The sequence below is a fragment of the Brachycentrus maculatus genome, unplaced genomic scaffold (genome assembly GCF_059751285.1).
Source record: "Brachycentrus maculatus isolate JH-2025_06_01 unplaced genomic scaffold, ASM5975128v1 h1tg000244l, whole genome shotgun sequence".
NCBI lineage: Eukaryota > Metazoa > Arthropoda > Insecta > Trichoptera > Brachycentridae > Brachycentrus > Brachycentrus maculatus.
Window position 1 is genome coordinate 2179777 of NW_028280995.1, and position 19593 is coordinate 2199369.

The window sequence follows — 19593 nt, forward strand, 5'->3', positions numbered from 1 at the left end:
CCAATCTAGAAACCTTGTTCTTGAATAACTAGGACGTCACTAGAGAGATCTATTGGTGAGATGTAAAGAAGCTCCTTATTTAGCAGAAACTCTTATATTAGTATGTTTATGGTCGTCAGCCTCGTAAATGCCCAGACTTCCATATTCTTCTTCATCTTTGATGAGATGTCAAAAAATAATATGAAAATAACTCCTGTAATTGGAGATAATCCAGATTTTGTGAACAAGAATTTGGACACACTCAAAATGTTGTAAAGAGGGAAATCGTCTAATGGTGGGAACTGACTGGAATCAATTCGTAGTAACGTGACAAGTTACGATGCGAGCATTCGTATAGTCAGTACAGCGAGCCGAGCTCGTTGCGAGTACTTCATCAGATGTTCGGATGCTCGCCGCGAATGTTACGTTACGACGAAATGTGGAAATCTGTCTCCACCTTAAGAAATCTCAGTAATAAAAAGAGATAAGGCGATTTATTAATCAATAACTGTGCAACTCTGTTAACATTTATTATTCAACTAACTAACTAACCATCATGACGCTTCTCCGCAGGGGCTGTTGCAAAGACAGGGCGGTAACGCCATACCACCCTGTTTTTGCAAACATTCTTCGCCTCTTCCACATTCATGCATCTCCTCATACATATCCGCCGATTACTTCGACTCCTGAACCGGTCGCCATCAAGTATTTGACACATACCTGATTGTGCCAAGTTTTCCTCGGTCTTCTTCTGTTTCTTTTTCCAACTACATTTGCCTCATAAATTTGTTTAACCGCTCTTTCCTTGCCCATACGCTACGCATATCCAAACCATCTCAACACACCTTTCTTAATTGTATCGATAATGCTTAAACTTATTATAAATCTAATTATGTTATGTCTTGGACTTGAGCTTTGATCTTTCACTTTTCCCCTTTTCCTTCCTCCCGCCCCTCTTCCAGGTATTTATATTTAATGACATATCGCTCACTCCTTTCAAGAACGTCGTAAATCAAAAATCATTAATTTTCAGTTGTGCTTGTTTTCGGAATGCCCAGAAAATGCACTATATCCCAGCAAAACAGGCATATATTTAAATTAATATTTACCCGGTACAGGGCAGAAAGTGTTGTTTTTGCATTTTGAAGAAAGGGTATTGTTTAATTATTATTTTTAATATTTTAAATATTTTTCAAATGGAGAAAAAACCTTCAGGTTTTACCTAAAAAGATCGGTTGCACAGTAAAAAGTTCAATAAGTAGCTTGATATTTATTTTTACATTTTATTATATTTTTAAACTTTAAAAACGTTCTCCTGAAAAATCAAGTTTTTTGATTTATGACGTTCTTGAAAGGAGTGAGCGATATGTGAAATTTCGTAAATGGAATGTTACAAATACCTGTTTTTGTTACTCATTATTGTAAACGTATTTATGTAACTGTTCTCTAAAACTTACAAATAAAAAAAAATATTATACTTTTTGATGAACATCAGAATAATATTGTGCCATAATGATGAAATTATTATAAGCGTGTTTTATTAATATTACGTGTGATTCCCGCCGGAGTAGGCACGGGGGACATTCCAACTCAAAACGCGGACATTAATCCAAATTTAGAAGCATGTTGGCACGGGGAGGGGTATAGCAGCGGATTCGTTGAATACTTGCGTGTCTGGAATAAAGCGTCAACTGGAACTAAAATACAGTAGACTCCCTGTTATGCTGTTCTCCGGGTAGCAAAAAATAATCTCAGGAAAAGAAAAGATAGACGCGTGTGGCGTTCCATCCTCTCTACCTACCAAAGTAGTAACGGTATTGACACCCCTCAATAATTATAATTACTCCGTATCATCGAACAAAATCAAATTATTATTTACATAAAATTGGTCAAAATTTATGTTTGTAATTTTTACCGCTGAATGCAAAAAATGTTCCATGATTCGTTTCTCCGTCAAAATCTTCGTCTAACCCTTATCCGCACCCAATGGTGCATAGGGCACTGCATCGTATTGACGCAGTGTTATCTTGAACGTTACTTACATGAAGGCAAGGTGATCATTTCTGCACTTCAGGGACCAGTCCAGGGTCGTTTAAAATCACAGATTTATTTTCAACCCCCCCCCCCTGGGAATCGAACACGGGACCTCCAGCAGGGTAGCTAAACGAGCTAATAATTACACCGCGGAGGCAGACAAAATCTATATCAATAAAAACGTTAATAATAGTTTGTTCAAAATCTTGAATCTTATAAATGATACTTTGAAATTTTGATACAATGTTGCATTCGTATACGCGCCTGTTTTTACATACATACATTCGACATGTGTTTTTACCTGTGACAAATATCATTTGTGAATAAAGATTTAGACAGCGTAGGAATGCACCAATATTATTATTTACAATGATTTATGAATTAATTTGTAAATCAAACACGGATATTTTGAGTCTACTAAGTTGCATTTTATTAAAAACACATCAAAAATTAAAATTGCCGCAATAATTGTTTCGCCGAGTTATGGCATTTTCAAACGAATGTGAAGATTAAATGGACTGACGGTCCTTATGTAGCTATACAATTCTAGGTACTTAAGTGATAGTTTTAACATATGCAGCAATAATTTATGGGAGACAATAGACAATGGGGGATATAATAGGTTCGTACACATATATTTATTATTTAATCTTCACATTCGTTTAAAAATCCCATAACTAGGCGAAACAACTGTCACAGTTTGAATTTTTATGTGTTTTTAATAAAATACAACTTAGTAGACTCTGTGTCTGTATCTGATTTAAAAATTAATTAAAATTAATTCATATATTACAATGAAGTTCTACAAATTAAATTATTTATAAAATCTCATCAAAGATGGAGAAGAATATGGAAGTCTGGCCATTTACGGGGCTGACGACCGTCATAGGCTGGTTTAAGTGATCACTTTACCCACGTGTAACATTCACCAATTCTACCCATTATTGACAACCACACTACTCAAATTCTTGGAAGTTCTATATATATGAACCAATTTCGAGACATCGTTCTTGAATCACTAGAACTTCACTAGAGACATCTATTGGTGAGATGAAAATAAGCTTTTTATTAAGCAGAAACTCTTATATATTAGTATGTGAGATCCAAATCCTGGATTATAATCACATACATGAGAAACGCCAGAAAATATCATTTTTATTATTTTAGCTTATAATTTGACCAGTTAATTTGTGTACTAATGTTGTCTACAAATTAAACGCCAAATCAATAAATAAAAAAATTCAATGATGACTATCATCATTGTTAAATCAGTCCGCTAAATGAGACATGCCATTCTATATAGTAAAAGACACGGTTAAATGATTGAATACTTACTTTTCTTACTTTAATTCAAATAACCCGTAACGATTTCATTCCGTTGGTGAAGAAACGAGAGATGAAAACGGTTGAATGTAAAATCATTTAATAATGACCAACGGTGACTGCGTTACAATGAATAGTATTTGGTACGTGCATTTAGTAAGTTACAGGTCCCTTTGAAATTATGAGGCGGAAGCCGAGACCATTGAGGCATGGGAAATAAAAAGAGTTCGTAGCGTATAACGAACGACGCTTACAGGTTTTCAATCTTGATTTTTATCACCATCTAGTACAGTGGTCGGCAAACTTATTAGCCAAAGAGTGAAATATCCACATTAAAACGATATTTTTTCTATTATTTATTGATTCGGCATTAACTTTGTGGAATGACATGATTATTTTATTAAAATTAAACACTTGAATAATCCACTTAATCGAGTTTTATTTTTATTTACGACTAGTTTCGAAAACGACAATTGTTTTCATCTTCTGGTACAAATTAAAACTAACGAATAAAAATATATTTAGGTGTATATATAGGTTAATAAATATAGGTATGGGGGTTAAGGAACAAATTTTTTTGTAAAAGGAAACATTGATAATAATGGTGACGTAGTTTAAAACAGTATATTGTTAATTATTGTTTTATCTGAATTTAAATTTTTATGTATTTCTAAATTTTCTAAATTATTCATGACTTGACCTTTATTTGTAACAGAGTGTAATAATTTAAGTGTATGAGAGTCAAATGAATTTGCAAATCATATCATGGAAACTAACTACAAAAAATGTTGTTCCTTAACCCCCCTACCTATATTTATTAACCTATATATACACCTAAATATATTTTCATTCGTTAGTTTTAATTTGTACCAGAAGATGAAAACAATTGTCGTTTTCGAAACTAGTCGTAAATAAAAATAAAACTCGATTAAGTGGATTATTCAAGTGTTTAATTTTAATAAGATATTTTTTTTAGCGGAAGGATAACATGATTCGAAGGCATGGCCTAGGTGACGTTGTCCAGGACAGAAGGACATATAATCTGAGGACGAAGAGAGCTGACCCCAGCAGTCTACAAGGACAATAAGCTGGGATGTAGCCAGGAAGAAGAAGACAACGATTAAAAATTTTCTTGAAAGCCAAATCTGTTTGTAATTCTAGTACACCTTAAATAAATTTATTAATAATTAAAGAAAACACTTTGTTTTTTACCACTTGAGTTTTATTAAAGACTACATGTTTCAGAAGTTAAACTTCCATCATTCAGGTCTGCATAATAACATGTTATTATGCAGACCTGAATGATGGAAGTTTAACTTCTGAAACATGTAGTCTTTAATAAAACTCAAGTGGTAAAAAACAAAGTGTTTTCTTTAATTATTGTAACATGTCTTACCACAAAGTTAATGCCGAAACAATAAATAAATTTATTAAATTACAGTTACACTCATTGAACGTTGATTTCACATACAATAAGGATTTTATTCATTAATTGATTCAACAGTCACTTTGTAATAAAATCTATAAATTTTTAATTTAAGTTTTACTTAGTAAATACCACTATTTCTTAAAATCTACCGTGATACATGTTTCGATGCATCCCGCATCATTTTCAAACACCGTTTGTGAAGCTAATTCTAAACACGTGTTACAATAGATTTTTTTTAATGGTGGTATTTACTTAGTAAAACTTAAATTAAAAAAGGAATTTATTCATTGATAAAAAATCTTTTGAAAATAAGGTATCCATAAGAACGCTACTTATCGCAAATCATCCTTGCATTTTCTTTGAAAGTCTGATCAAGTCAGGTTTGTATGTCGTTATTTTTAGCACGTTTACAGGTGGTCCGCCTCCGTAGTGTAATGGTCAGCACGCTCTGCTACCGTTCTGTAGGTGCCGGGTTCGATTCCCAAGGGGGGTAAAATAAATATAAGTGATTTTTTCACTGTTGTATTTATTCAATATTACCCTGGACTGGTACCTGAAGCTGAGGGCTGATCACCTTTCCTTCATGCGTAAACGATCAAGGTAACACTGCGTTTATATGACGCAGTGCCCTATGCACCATTGGGGTGCGTGTAAGGGTTTTATTATTATTATTATTACAGGTTCTCATCAATAAGACGATTTCTCAGTTTACTTTTAATAAGGTTCACGCTTCAAAAAGATTGTTCGCATGAATACGAAGAGCCTTCTCGCGGATATTTGTGCCGAAGCCGCACTTAAATCCGCACTTGATCACCTTTCCTTCATGCGTAAACGATCAAGGTAACACTGCGTTTATATGACGCAGTGCCCTATGCACCATTGGGGTGCGTGTAAGGGTTTTATTATTATTATTATTACAGGTTCTCATCAATAAGACGATTTCTCAGTTTACTTTTAATAAGGTTCACGCTTCAAAAAGATTGTTCGCATGAATACGAAGAGCCTTCTCGCGGATATTTGTGCCGAAGCCGCACTTAAAAGGTCAAAGAGCCTCAAGCGGCTCCGGAGCCACACTTCGCCGACCCATGGTCTAGTTGAATGGGGAAATACTTTTTGAAATTGTACTCAATGCTGCATATACCATACACACGGACATTGGTAGTTAATATCTAAAGGAAAACCTATATTTTCTTATGAATATAGCAGGTATTGTTTTAAATTTTAACCGACCTATTCGCACCCAACAAAAAACTCTTTATAATTAAAATGTAACTTCGTTTTGAAATCACTTTAAATATTTTTTTATAACTTAATTATAATGTCTACCGGTTTCGAAGCTAACCGCTTTTTTATCAAGACTGATTAATACTAAAACACTATCTACTTAACAAAGTTCAAAGTTTAAAAAATATATATATTTTGAACTATGTTAAGTAGATAGTGTTTTAGTGTTGATCAGTCTTGATAAAGAAGCGGTTAGCTTCGAAACCGGTACACATTATAATTATTCATTTTCATTCATTCAAACCTTTATCCGCACCCTATGGTGCATAGGGCACTGCATCATATAAACGCAGTGTTATCTTGATCATTAACACATAAAGTAAAGGTGATCAGCCCTCCGCTTCATGTACCAGTCCAGGGTTATATTGAATAAATATTATAGTGAAAAATTCACTAATATTTATTTGACCCCCCCTGGGAATCGAACCCGGGACCTTCAGTATGGTAGCCGAGCGTGCTGACCTTTACACTACGTAGGCGGATAAATACAATTAAGTTACAGTAAAGTATTTACAGTGATTTTAAAACAAAGTTATTTTAATTATAAAATGCAAAATCACAAAGTTAGTGCTTCAAATATAAATTATAAAAAATAAAAATCAAACTCTTTGTATGCTGAGTATGACTGAGTATTATATACGAGTGGATACACGAGGATTCAACCATGTGAAGTGTGAATGAACTAATTACACCCACACAACAGCTCTTTCAGTAGCAAAAAAGATGGACGAATCTTTAACGTGTCCACTAAAGGAACGCATCATTTTAGTTTTTTTTTTTTTAATAATATGTATTGCTGAAGCACAAAAAAAACCGTCCACGTTAGTAATAAAATCAAAATTAATTTTTACTTTTTTTTATACTTAACCCTTCACTGCATGACTGCATGACTGCATTGACAGTTCGTCTTCGAGAGACAAGTGAAGTTATTATTTTGACGTTCATAGCGCGTCTTTTGGCTAAATTATGAACTATATACGTGAGTTATGAATGTATCTAATCAGTAACAACAGAGAATGGTTGCTTATATTTTTAAAGAACGTTTTAACACTAACTTTAGGGTATGTAACAAATTTGATACACTATGCAGTGAAGGGTTAAATGTTATAAATTTAAGTACCACACATAATGTAATGTAACCACTCACCGGCGCGTGGTTATACTCGTACAATAACATTACTTACATTTTTTAAAAGAAAAAAAGTAAAAAAGACTAATCACAAAGTAAATGTTCCAAATATATTTTTTTTAAATACCTAATTTATTTTAAAATTATTTTAAAATGGGATTTGTTGAATATGGTACCTACATACAACACGATATGCATTATTTTACTTTTTTAAATCATTATTTAACTAACTAACTAACTAACCATCACACCGCTTCTCCGCAAGTGAAGGCAGAGAGTCAGTATCTTTGCAAACAATCTTCGCCTCTTTAAGGGAGGGGTATTTCTTAGATTTAAAAGTATAGTAAGGAAAAATAAAATAAAATAAAATAAAAACTATATATCGCACCTTTTTTAACTTTTATTTTATTCGACCAGCAACTGGGTTTTAACGAAACCTGGTGACTTGTTAAATAAAATAAAAGTGAAAAAAGCTATATACGTAGTTATTTTGATTCATAAAGTAGTCTCACCAAGAAATGTCACTACAAAACATAAATTAAATGTAGTAAGGAATATATTCGTATTGATAATCGAATAACCTATACAACTGCAGTTGACCACTAGTTAGTCGAAAACCTTTTTTTTTATCGAAAGACTCGAATGCATAATTTTTAACACTATAAAAATTATAACAATGAATAAATTGATTTAAAAACTCGATTCTTTTTAACAATTGAAGTATAAAAAAACGCCCAAAAAGGATCACAAAAGTGTTTAACACACTATCAAGGTGCACAGATACACCATTCCTGCAAAACATAATACTTATGTACAATTAGCTGTGAAAATGCCCAAAAAGGGTCAACAAAAGTGTTTGAGCGCACTATCAAGGTGCACAGTTACACCATTCCTGCAAAACATAATACTTATGTACAATTAGCTGTGAAAAATGCCCAAAAAGGGTCAACAAAAGTGTTTAAGCGCACAATCAAGGTGCACAGATACACCATTCCTGCAAAACATAATACTTATGTACAATTAGCTGTGAAAATGCCCAAAAAGGGTCAACAAAAGTGTTTGAGCGCACTATCAAGGTGCACAGTTACACCATTCCTGCAAAACATAATACTTATGTACAATTAGCTGTGAAAAATGCCCAAAAAGGGTCAACAAAAGTGTTTAAGCGCACAATCAAGGTGCACAGATACCTCCACCATTCCTGCAAAACATAATACTTATGTACAATTAGCTCTGAAAAATGCCCAAAAAGGGTCAACATAAGTGTTTGAGCGCACTATCAAGGTGCACAGATACACAATTCCTGCAAAACAATACATACAATATGTACAATCCGTTGTGTGGTGTTGCATAAGAATTGATAGAAAAGACCTACTACTAAAAACGTGAAAAATCAGAATGTGCAATATGAAGATGAATGATGCACTCAACAGTTTGAAATATGTCCAAATATTTATGGAAAACATTCTAGCGACTAGCTAAAACACTTACATATGTGTAAATACTAGCGATGAAATTGGAAAAATACGGAAATACTTGTTTTGGGCTGATGAAGTGGTGAATTGTAAAAACAAACAAGAAAATGGAACGGCAAAACAACCAAAACGTACCTACTTAATATCAGGAGACTCCATTTATCTGATCCAACTGGAAAAAAAATCATAGAAATCCTAGGTTATTAATATTTCAACATAATACACGCACTTGCCAAGGAAATGAAACATACAGAAAACATATATGGCCATATTACAAATCCAAACTCGATTAGCTTTTCCATATCGTGATGTTAGTATATTTAGTATTTTTTATTATCGTAAAATCTTGGATCACGATCGGAAAATAAGAATATTGATTTTTCTCGTTATATGTAGGAAAATTTACTAATGTTTGCAAACTTCTTTCGTAATAAATGTAATTTTTCACTCATTATAAATTCACTAAACACAGATACTATAATGGATTTAAAATCAATGTTATGATAATTACGATATTTAAAATCAAATAAAGTTTAAAAAAACTAAATTCAATTACAGGACATAATGGATAATTCTGTCTGAAATATATTTTTGCCAAGTTTTCTATCAAAGAATACATATTACATCACATCTCATATCGCTCACTCCTTTCAAGAACGTCATAAATAAAAAAATCGGCAATTTTCAGTTGTGCATGTTTTCCGAATGCCCAGAAAATGTACTATATCCCAGCAAAAGAGGCATATTTTTAACTTAATATTTACCCGCTACAGGGCAGAAAGAGCTCTTTTTTTAATTTTGAGGAAAAGGTTATGTTTAATTATTTTTTTAAATATACTAAATATTTTTCAAATGGAGAAAAAACCTTCAAGTTTTACCTAAAAAGATCTGTTGCACAGTTAACAGTTCAATAAGTGGCTTGATATTTATTTTTAATACATTGTATTATATTCTTAAACTTTAAAAACATATTCCTGAAAAATCAAGTTTTTGGATTTACGACGTTCTTGAAAGGAGTGAGCGATATAACAAATTTGGAAAAAAATCTTTTTTCGGTTTAAAATTTTGCTTAAATTATTTATTTACAAAACAGGTCTAAGTACCGTTTTCTTTTAACCTTTCCCTTCCGGTGCTAAAATAAAACGCGCGTCCCGGTGTTGGGTAGTCACTACACAATAAAAAAATTAGCGATTTTAAATCGGAAAAATACGGACATTCATAGCTAATTCCCTGATTTAATTATAAATGAAGTAAAAAAAATTGATAGTTTAGATTTATTTGCTGAAAACATTAAAAAACCTGATTAGTATAAATATTATTATTAAGTAGAGTTAAAGAGCAGAGTAAGACCGAGAAAAACATGGCACGATCAGGTATGTCAAATACTTGAAATTGGTCAGGTTAGGAGTCGTAACAATCGGCGGGTATGTATGAGGAGATGCATGAACGTGGAAGAATGTTTGCAAAGACAGAGTGGTGTGGCGTTCTATTCTCTCTGCCTACCCCTGCGGGGAAGCGGCGCGATGGTTAGTAAGTTAGTTAGTTAGATCAATGCGTAAATATATGTTATGGAGGAATACCTAAAATCTTAGCCTTGTATTTATTATATTTATAGAGATATTATGGTTGTTAGAAGCAATGTGTACAAGGTACACGACACCGGGAAGGGATGGTTAAACGTATGACTCATATAGTACATATTTGCTAACTTTTTTTCATTTACGGAGGCGGACAATCATTAATACCTACGCGAAATGTTTCAATCAATTTGTAACGTTCACACAGTTGTTCCAAGAGGCGTTTCGAGTAAATCTGATAGCAACGTAAATATGGACACATGGGTCTGTTTTTATGCGGATCTATTTTATGCGATTTTGAAGTTATGCGATTTTCAAATGTAATAAAACCTATTCCTTATTTTTGTATGTATTTCAAGTAATTTTTTATGCGAATTCGCATAAAAAAAAAAAAAGTGTGATTGTGTCACTCGCACAAAGTTAAGCTCAAACCTTACATCGTATTCAAGAGATGGTTTATTGAAAAAAAAAACAGAAAAGGCACTTGTAATTTGGAATGAAGATTTATCTTAAAAACGATTTCCCATATCGTAGTCGTACAGGAGAAAGTGACCAACTACCAAAACGTAAAATGTTCAGGATGGCCATTTAAGTCACTTTTGCTTGGCAAGAAAATAAACATCAATGCAGTTAGTCATTTTTACCAAGTCAATATATTATACTTACAAGTTTAAAATCCATCAAATATATCAAGATATCAAATATCAAATAGTCGATGATCACGTTTTTGTAAAACAATGCACTTGGTCACTTTCTCCTGTATGACTACGACATGTGCATATTTTATCAAGGAAAAACTCTTCGGTTTTCATTTTTATGATTTTTTTATAAACTTTTTTTGCAAATTTTGGTACATTATATCATTTTGAATAGAAGTTATGCGGTTTTTAAAATTAATGGAACCCATCCCCCAGTATTGTTTGTACTTCGAGTCTCTTTTTATGCGAATTTTTTTAGCGTATCCCCGTGAAACGTATATATCGCATAAAAAGAGACCCAAGCGTACGGCAAAATTAATAAATTCGGCTTGTTTATCTCAACGGCCATGTGCGTTCGCAACGCTCTGGGCTAGATAAGGAACTAGGCCACCAGGGGAGCAAGGGAGTGGGCAGGGAAGCTGCCGATAGTCGCGCCGGCACTTGACGCTAGCCAGCCCGCTGCAGCCGTGACGGCGTTGAGAGACGCGACGAGCGGTGCGTGTTGAGCATCCTCCCGGAGCTTTCAGAAGTAAACAGAAACCTGTCGGCGGCGTACGAATAAACATACATTGACCCAAAAAAGAAATCCTAGAATTAGAGGTATTTGTTTAGACGTTAGAGAACATATCGTGGGTAAACTGGCAAAAAAAACATTAACTCTAAAATCCCTGTTATTTATAGGTTTTAGCGTAAATAAAATAATAATAATAATAAAATAAACCCTTATCCTACGGAGGTGGACAAAATAAAATACCCGCTATTAAACGGGTATTTTATTAATCTCATGAATTGATTCGGCAGTCACTTTGTGGTAAAATCTATCCATTTTTAATTAATGTTTCACTTCGTAAAAACCACTATTTAACAGTCATATTTACTAAGTAAAACATGAATTAAAAATGGGTATTTTAGTCATTATTATAATTAAAAGTTGAATTTACTTTTAAAACCACATACTTATGACATTTTAAACTACTTCGTATATTTTTCGAGTTTATAGAACGTTGAAAACATTATTTGTGCAACTACACCCATGATACACACATATACACCGACGTATTGACACCCGTATCCGGATTCAAGAAGGGAGAAATTGTTCAAAATCTGTTCAATTCACCTGTGATGCCTGTGACAGTTGAAAACAGCTTATTTGGACGCAATGGCAGTGTCATCTGTTGAACGTAACAGCAACACACGCAATACTAAACATTGCTTATAACGGACAGCGTGCTTTTTGAAAGCTGCTGACACTTTATATTGTCAATGTTTTCAATTGATTTTTAAAATTTTCATTGCTCCAGAACTATGGTGAAATTATGCATATTATGCATATATGGGCTTTCTATTCCATTTAACCCGATTAAGACGCAGCAACGCATGGCCGGGTACAGCAAATTGTTCAATGCTTGCGATTATTTCAAAAACTTTTCTAACCCTTGTCCGCATTCAATGGTGCATAGGGCACTGCGTCGTATCGAAAGTTTTATCTTGATTGAGGGTGATATTAAATAAATATGAAAGTTAAAATTAACCACAGTAACACTTGGCTGTGTATAACTAGTAATAAATAAATAAATAAAAAAACAAGTTTTACAAAGTTCTGATAACGCCATGTTGGATCGAATATCAAGGGTATTAACTGGTGTTTATCAATTCACGATATACGATCAGTCAAAGGGCCAATAATAAAATGCCAGCTGGTTGATATGTATTTCACAGCGAATATGATATGAACGTGTCCTTCAAACACATCAAAATACGATCTTACGAAACCTTTTACATTCATCGGCGATCCTTTGTTCTTGAGTGGTATTCGCTGCGCTTATACTATAACGGAAGTGATGAATATTTTCCTCAATGATAACAACGGTTCCCTGTTAATAATTAAAAAAAATGCAACGGGAAAATGAGCGCTCGGGTTTAGGGAACATGCGTCAGGAATTCTGGAAATAGCAACAAAGAGATAGTCAAGAAAGGTATTCCAGTAATGTTCATGGCAGACGATCATGGTTCGATGGTAAACGATCAAGATAACACTGTGTTCATATGAAGCAGTGCCCTATGCACCATTGGGGTGCGGATAAGGGTTTTATTATTATTATTATTTTATATGTATGAGGAGATGCATGAATGTAGAAGAGGCGAATAATGTTTGCAATGACAGAGTGGTGTGGCGTTCTATTCTCTCTGCCTACCCCTGGGGAGAATCAGAATGATGGTTAGTTGGTTAAATATTATTATTATTATTATTTGCGTATTTCTTTCTATATCAAAGTCGATGCAACCATGTCGAGGCTCATTTCCATTACAGGTAACCATAAAGTTATCTTCTTTGTGTGTTTAAAAGAAAGAATATAAAAATTCCATACATGATGAGCCCGTATACCATATCGCTCACTCCTTCCAACAACGTCAAATATCAAAAAACTTTTTCAGGAGATCGTTTTTAAAGTTTAAAAATATAATAAAATGTATTAAAAATAAATATCAAGCCGTTTTTTAAACTTTTTACTGTGCAACAAATCTATTTAGGTAAAACCTGAATGTTTTTTCTGCATTTAAAAAAATATTAAGTATACTTTAAAAAAAAAATTAACAATACCTTTCTTCAAAATGCAAAAACAACACATTCTGCCCTGTACCGGGTAAATATTAAGTTAAAAATATGCCGCTTTTGCTGGGATATAGTTCATTTTCTGGTCATTCCGAAAACATGCACAACTGAAAATTGACGATTTTTTATACATGACGTTGTTGAAAGGAGTGAGCGATATATTAACTGTTGCCTGCCAAAAGGGAGTAAGTGACAATAACCTTGAGTCTGAGGCTTCTATGCTTCTAGAGATGCACGGGCTGCTGTGCGTACTCCGTCTCCACATGACGTTATTGAAAGGAGTGAGCGATATGTCAAATATGCATTCCAACAACAATGCGGCAACCATAAGAGACACTCGGTATGGAAATCGTACAACAGGTTTGTTCAATTTGAATCGAACGGAGTAAACACAGGATGGGGATGATGCAAAGAAGTGACAGTATTTCCGTTCTGCACGAAGCGCATTATGCACCTGCTACAACAAAGTTTCCACAGGTGGCCGAGGAATGCGGCCGGTGCAAACAACAACACTAAATATTTGGTCGGAGACTACAAAAGTGGAGTGAAATTGTAACGAGGCGATACGGGAAACAATAATTCTACTTTGATCGGAATAAGACATCGTTATAAACAGCGGTGTAACTAATTTTAACCAATGGCATTATTCAAGCAAGTATGACGAAAATACAAGCAATATTTGGTTATTTTTATGCATATAGACAGTGGCGTGCACAGAGTTTTTAATCAGGGTATGGTTGAGGCACAGTAGGCACTGGTCGTGTTTCTATATGGAACACGAGCAATCCAGGGTAGGCACTGCTTTTCTGCCTATATAGAATTCACGCCTTTGCATATGGCGTTATCCCTACATTACACAAACATAATATCGTAGTCATACAGGAGAAAGTGACCAAGTGTATTTAAAAAAAAAAACTTGACTATTGGCTATTTGATATCTTACTAGCTTAATATTGCCCTGAGATATCCCGAAGCGATTTTAAACTTGGAAGTATAATATATTGACTTGTTAAAAATGACTAACTGCATTGATGTTTATTTTCTTGCCAGGCAAAAATGATTTTAATGGCCCTCCTGAACATTTTACGTTTTGTTAGTTGATCACTTTCTCCTGTACGACTACGATATAAATAACATGTAAAGGTGAATACGTATTTGTAGATTGATTTAAAAAAAAATTATTAAAAAAACAATCACCCCTTAGTTCAACAGTGATTAAATTGATGACCAATGACGAAAGTATGTCGAAAACAGAAGCAATATTTGGTTATGGGATTCTATCGTAATTATTGTATATTAATCGAATCCAGGACCTCAAACATGGTAGATAAACACGTTGACCATTTCACCACGGAGGCGGATAAATTATAGCCAGATCCCTGAAATCATCTCCAGAAAATTCGCGTAAATTGTATTTTATAGCATGGTTGACCCGTTAGTAAAATACTGATGTATTTTTTTTATTTCTACCGTGAAAAAAGCCTGGAGAATCGTTCGTAACTGGGTTGAAAGTTCTGTTAATAAACCAGTTCGACTAAATAGTCGTAACTTTCAATTAAACGTCTTTTTTATAGGCTTAATGACCCCTCCTCAGTCGCATCGTGCAGGCGAAAACAATGGTTGTCTAATTAAGGTCAATTTAAACCAAAATCAGGAAAATGAATTTCACTTTACAAATGTAATGTTGGCCATAAACAAACATTACCTCAATTGACGAGCAGGTACATTGATACGAGTACGAATGTTACATCAATATTGAGTCAATAATATAGTTTTTTTCTCATTGTGCTGTTTATTATGCCTTATTATAAGGATATTTAAAGGTTCTAACCACATTCAGGTATTCTAGGTAGACGGTTACATTCCAATTGGAAAATTATTTTGTCCTCTGCTCCACATACTGTTGTAACAGATACGAGTGACAAAAATGTAAGCTTGGAATTTAAATAAATAATACTTATGTTGAAAAAAATGTCGAATAACATCCGACATGGGACCTAAGAGAAAAAATCGATGTCGAATGAGATTCGACATTGGACCAGTAAGTGTTAAACAAGTCGCTCACTCCTTTCAAGAACGTCATAAATCAAAAATAGACAATTTTCAGTTGTGCATGTTTTCGAAATGCCCAGAAAATGTACTATATCCCAGCAAAAGCGGCATATTTTTAACTTAATATTTACCCGCTACAGGGCAGAAAGTGTTGCTTTTGCATTTTGAAGAAAATGTATTGTTTAATTATTTTTTTAAACATATTAGATATTTTTGAAATGGAGATAAAACCTTCAGGTTTTACCTAAAAAGATCTGTTGCACAGTAAAAACTTCAATAAGTGGCTTGATATTTATTTTTAATACATTGTGTTATATTTTTAAACTTTAAAAACGTTCTCCTGAAAAATCAAGTTTTTTGATTTATGACGTTCTTGAAAGGAGGGAGCGAAGTAAGTAGCGAATATAATGAAAAATGTTCAAAATTGTGTCACTTTTTATTTTATTTAAAAAGATAAATATTTGTGCTTGAATTAATTACAAAAAATACTTAAACTTCATACTATTTCTGTGAGCCTAAACGGCTTATAATTAGAAATAGGTATCCAAATGTGGTAAAGTGGGTTCGAACCAAGAAACTCTGACTCAAGAACCCGCGATACTAACCACGGGACTACAACCCGACACTATGAATATACTAGTACATCCAAAGGCTTTCAATGTCTATATTTTTTATGCAGTAGTATTCTGCAGTGGTGTTCTTGCTCTTTTTAACCGTTAAAGAACTGAGAATTGATATATCGACTCTGATATATTTTGCAAAAGCGCAGCAGTCGATATACCGACGATGACGCCAGCGTATGTTAGCGGTCGAGCTGGGAGATTACATATGTCGCAGCACACACGTTTCTATAGTGAATTATTGAATTACCTTACGTCCAAGTGACTCTGAAATATAGCTACGGCTTATGCAACACCGTTTATCATGTCCCTACTCAGGCTTCAACTTTATAAGTTTCATAGCCTATGCCTACTTGTGAGTGGATTTACTCTTTATGTTTAAAATTACTATAATTTCATATAATTCATGAGTGAAAATTCTAGGCAAAAACACTCGCTATCTCGCTAGAGGCATGAGTTTATACATTTCATTGATTCTAAGTTAGCAGTGAAGTTACTTAGGTGTATAATTTTAATTCTTGATTTTACTCAGGTAGTGAATTATAAGGTAAACGTTTAATTTTATTAACGTTTCTATAGTTCCCACTATAATAATATTCACCACTTCATTTAAAATGGACCATTTATGCAAAAAAAAGCCTTCAGCAATTTTAGCATACATGAAAGAAAAAAACTAGGCATTAAAAGGGTTGATAAACGATAAACATTTTACCGGTATTGTATTCTACGTAGCGATCGCTGTTGCATTTAGTGATAAATTTCGTAGAAACAAAATAAAACGTTTGTATTCCTCGTATGTTGAAACAAAACAATCATTAAAACGCATTAATTGGATATTTTTAAAAGCGCATATGGTAGCATCTGGTGGCGAAATGTATGCCACCTGACCATCGCTCATGGGACCCTTTTTTCACATAGGAAACTTGACATGTAGCAACAGGCAAAAGTTAAATAAAAACTTAATATATGTATACTTTAATATACAAAGCCAACTTTTAACTAACAAAAAACGGGTATTTTATTAAGCGATGAAAAACGAATTTCTGGTTGAATTTAATTTTTGATGAAAAAAAAGCGTAATCAAAATTAAACATTTACAAACAAAATTTTAATGCCATTTTTTCATAAACTATCAAAGAAAGGATTGAGCAATTGGGGAAAAAGTGTAGAGTGAAATTTAAAAAAAATCCTGGTTATTTTTCAATCCACAGGGATAATAATGACATTCCTGGCGAAAAGAGAATGCAGGATCATTTGCTGACTAACTGATTATAAGAAATCATGTATTATTGTATTAGCTATACACAAATGAATTTATTTACAAAACGTCACTATATTTACGAAAAATCACACGACTATTGTGCAAATATTATGCTTAGACATCGGTAAATATTAAAATACAGTGTTTGAAGAACAAAAATTGATGTACCTAACTTACACTCAAAATTCAGTAAATTATGTCATCATATAAAAAACAACTGATTTTCGCTTTCTCGTGTTTATTATTATTTAACTGTATATATTATTTATTCATTAAATTTACGCATCTCTTTTTTTTTATTTGAAGTTTGAACCGTTCAAAACGTTTTGAAGTAATTTTACATTGATACATATTTAAAATATTTTTTGGTGTTGGGAGTCGTACAAAATATTTTTTTCCTTGGTGATATTTTGTAGGCACCAAACAATACCAAGATACCACCAAGCTACCTATGACATTAAATGAATATTACTTTTATTACAAGCATATGGACCTATGTGGTATTTTAATTAAGTTTTGTCTTTAAAATTCTACAAATACGGTATGTTAATATTATATTTAGAAAATTAAAACTTACTGTATGGCTCTGCGAAGCTCCTCCATTCCTGTCAAAAATACGCAAAGACCGACTCAGGCCTCGCATGCCAATTCGAAGCCAGGCATTTTATGGCGATTTATCTTCCCAGCGACAAACTCCGAACCGGTTAAATGCACACGTGCTCTCTGTTTATTAAATAACGTGTATATCACCGCTCGATAATAGTTTTAAAACAACGTGCACGCGTCGTAAATAAATACCAGAACGTCGTAATTAAAAACGACAACGCGAAAACGACTCGCGATCGCTTTGTTTTGACAGCGAGCAAGATCAGTACGTCAATAACGCTACAAAACCTTTAAAATTTGTATGAAAAAAACACAAATAACTTCCTTAGTGTTTGTTATATCCATTAAAAACATCCCGGTAGTACGGAAATGAGAATATTTTTTATCTAAATACGAAACAAACAACAAATTCGCGGACCTGTATCAAAATGTCAAAGACGCCACACGAAAACAAAACATGAATGAAGTTGCCTGCGAGCGGCGCGATCGATTGCGAATTTTAAGAGATTTGCCAGACAGCAATGCTCAGACGGGAAAATAGTTTGATGGCACATGGGATAAACCGTCCTTTGATGGGAAATCTTTAATTTTGGTACATAACGCACGAGAATCGCGAGCAAACAAACCGGCGCGCGCAGCGACAGCTGATGACTGCAGCAGGTCGGAGACGGTCGGTTACCGCTCCCCTTCCCCCACGCTCGCCATACATTGACTCGTAAAGGCGCGTTCACTCGAGTTCACATCGAATAATAAACAATAAACTAATCGAATATTATAATCATACTTTACATAAAAGAAATATAATTGACTTGATGGTATTATATTTTCTCAATTTTTTAAAACCACGATTGAGCTCTTCAATTTTGAGTTATCACTTTCCTAATATGTAGAATAAAATATATATATTTTTAAAGTTAGTCTATTTAAAAATTACGCGCAATAATGATAACATTATATTATCATGTAAATACGAAAACATTTTTCAATAAGATTAAATGATTCATCCAACGCGTACTTAATTCAATAAATAAGCAACCATTTTAACAATCAATATATTCATAATAATAAGTAATAATAATAAAACCCTTTTCCGCACCCCAATGCTGCATAGGGCACTGCATCATATAAACGCAGAGTTATCTTGATCGTTTACACATGAAGGAAAGGTCCAGGATAATATTGAATAAATATTACAGTGAAAAAATATGTTTTTATTTGACCCCTTTGGGAATCGAACCCGGGACCTCCAGAACGGTAGCCGAGCGTGCTGGCGATTACACTACGGAGGCGGACATATATTCATAGTTTGTTATTTATTTTTTTAATTTAATATATTTTCCACCAAAGTTAATAAACATTTGTTTATTTATACGATTTTCAAATTCGCATTTGTATATTTTAGTGCATTCTAGGCTAAGTGAGTCTTTTTTTATTTTTTCCTCCTCTTTGGAAATGCAATATTATTTATTATTTTACCATTCGTGTTTGCTTTTATTTCAATATTAATTCCCT

The 19593-nt window shown here is 33.4% G+C and overlaps 1 protein-coding gene across 4 annotated transcripts in view; it reads right to left on the reverse strand.

The window, feature by feature from the left end:
- Positions 1 to 19593, reverse strand: part of LOC148306313 (tripartite motif-containing protein 3-like) — a 145872-nt gene that overhangs the window by 120930 nt on the left and 5349 nt on the right. Inside the window, exons 1-2 of one of the 4 annotated variants that reach the window (XM_088265236.1) lie at positions 18053 to 18742; positions 8793 to 8825 (exon numbers count right to left, since the gene is read on the reverse strand). The exons of 1 other annotated variant lie outside the window; for it this stretch is intronic. In XM_088265236.1, coding sequence (XP_088121362.1) covers positions 8793 to 8812 — 20 coding nt within the window. In that variant the 5' untranslated portion in view covers positions 8813 to 8825; positions 18053 to 18742. Of the gene's footprint in view, positions 1 to 8788; positions 8826 to 18052; positions 18743 to 19593 lie in introns of those variants that run through there. 2 more of the 4 variants (XM_088265238.1, XM_088265235.1) reach the window with 2 other exon arrangements.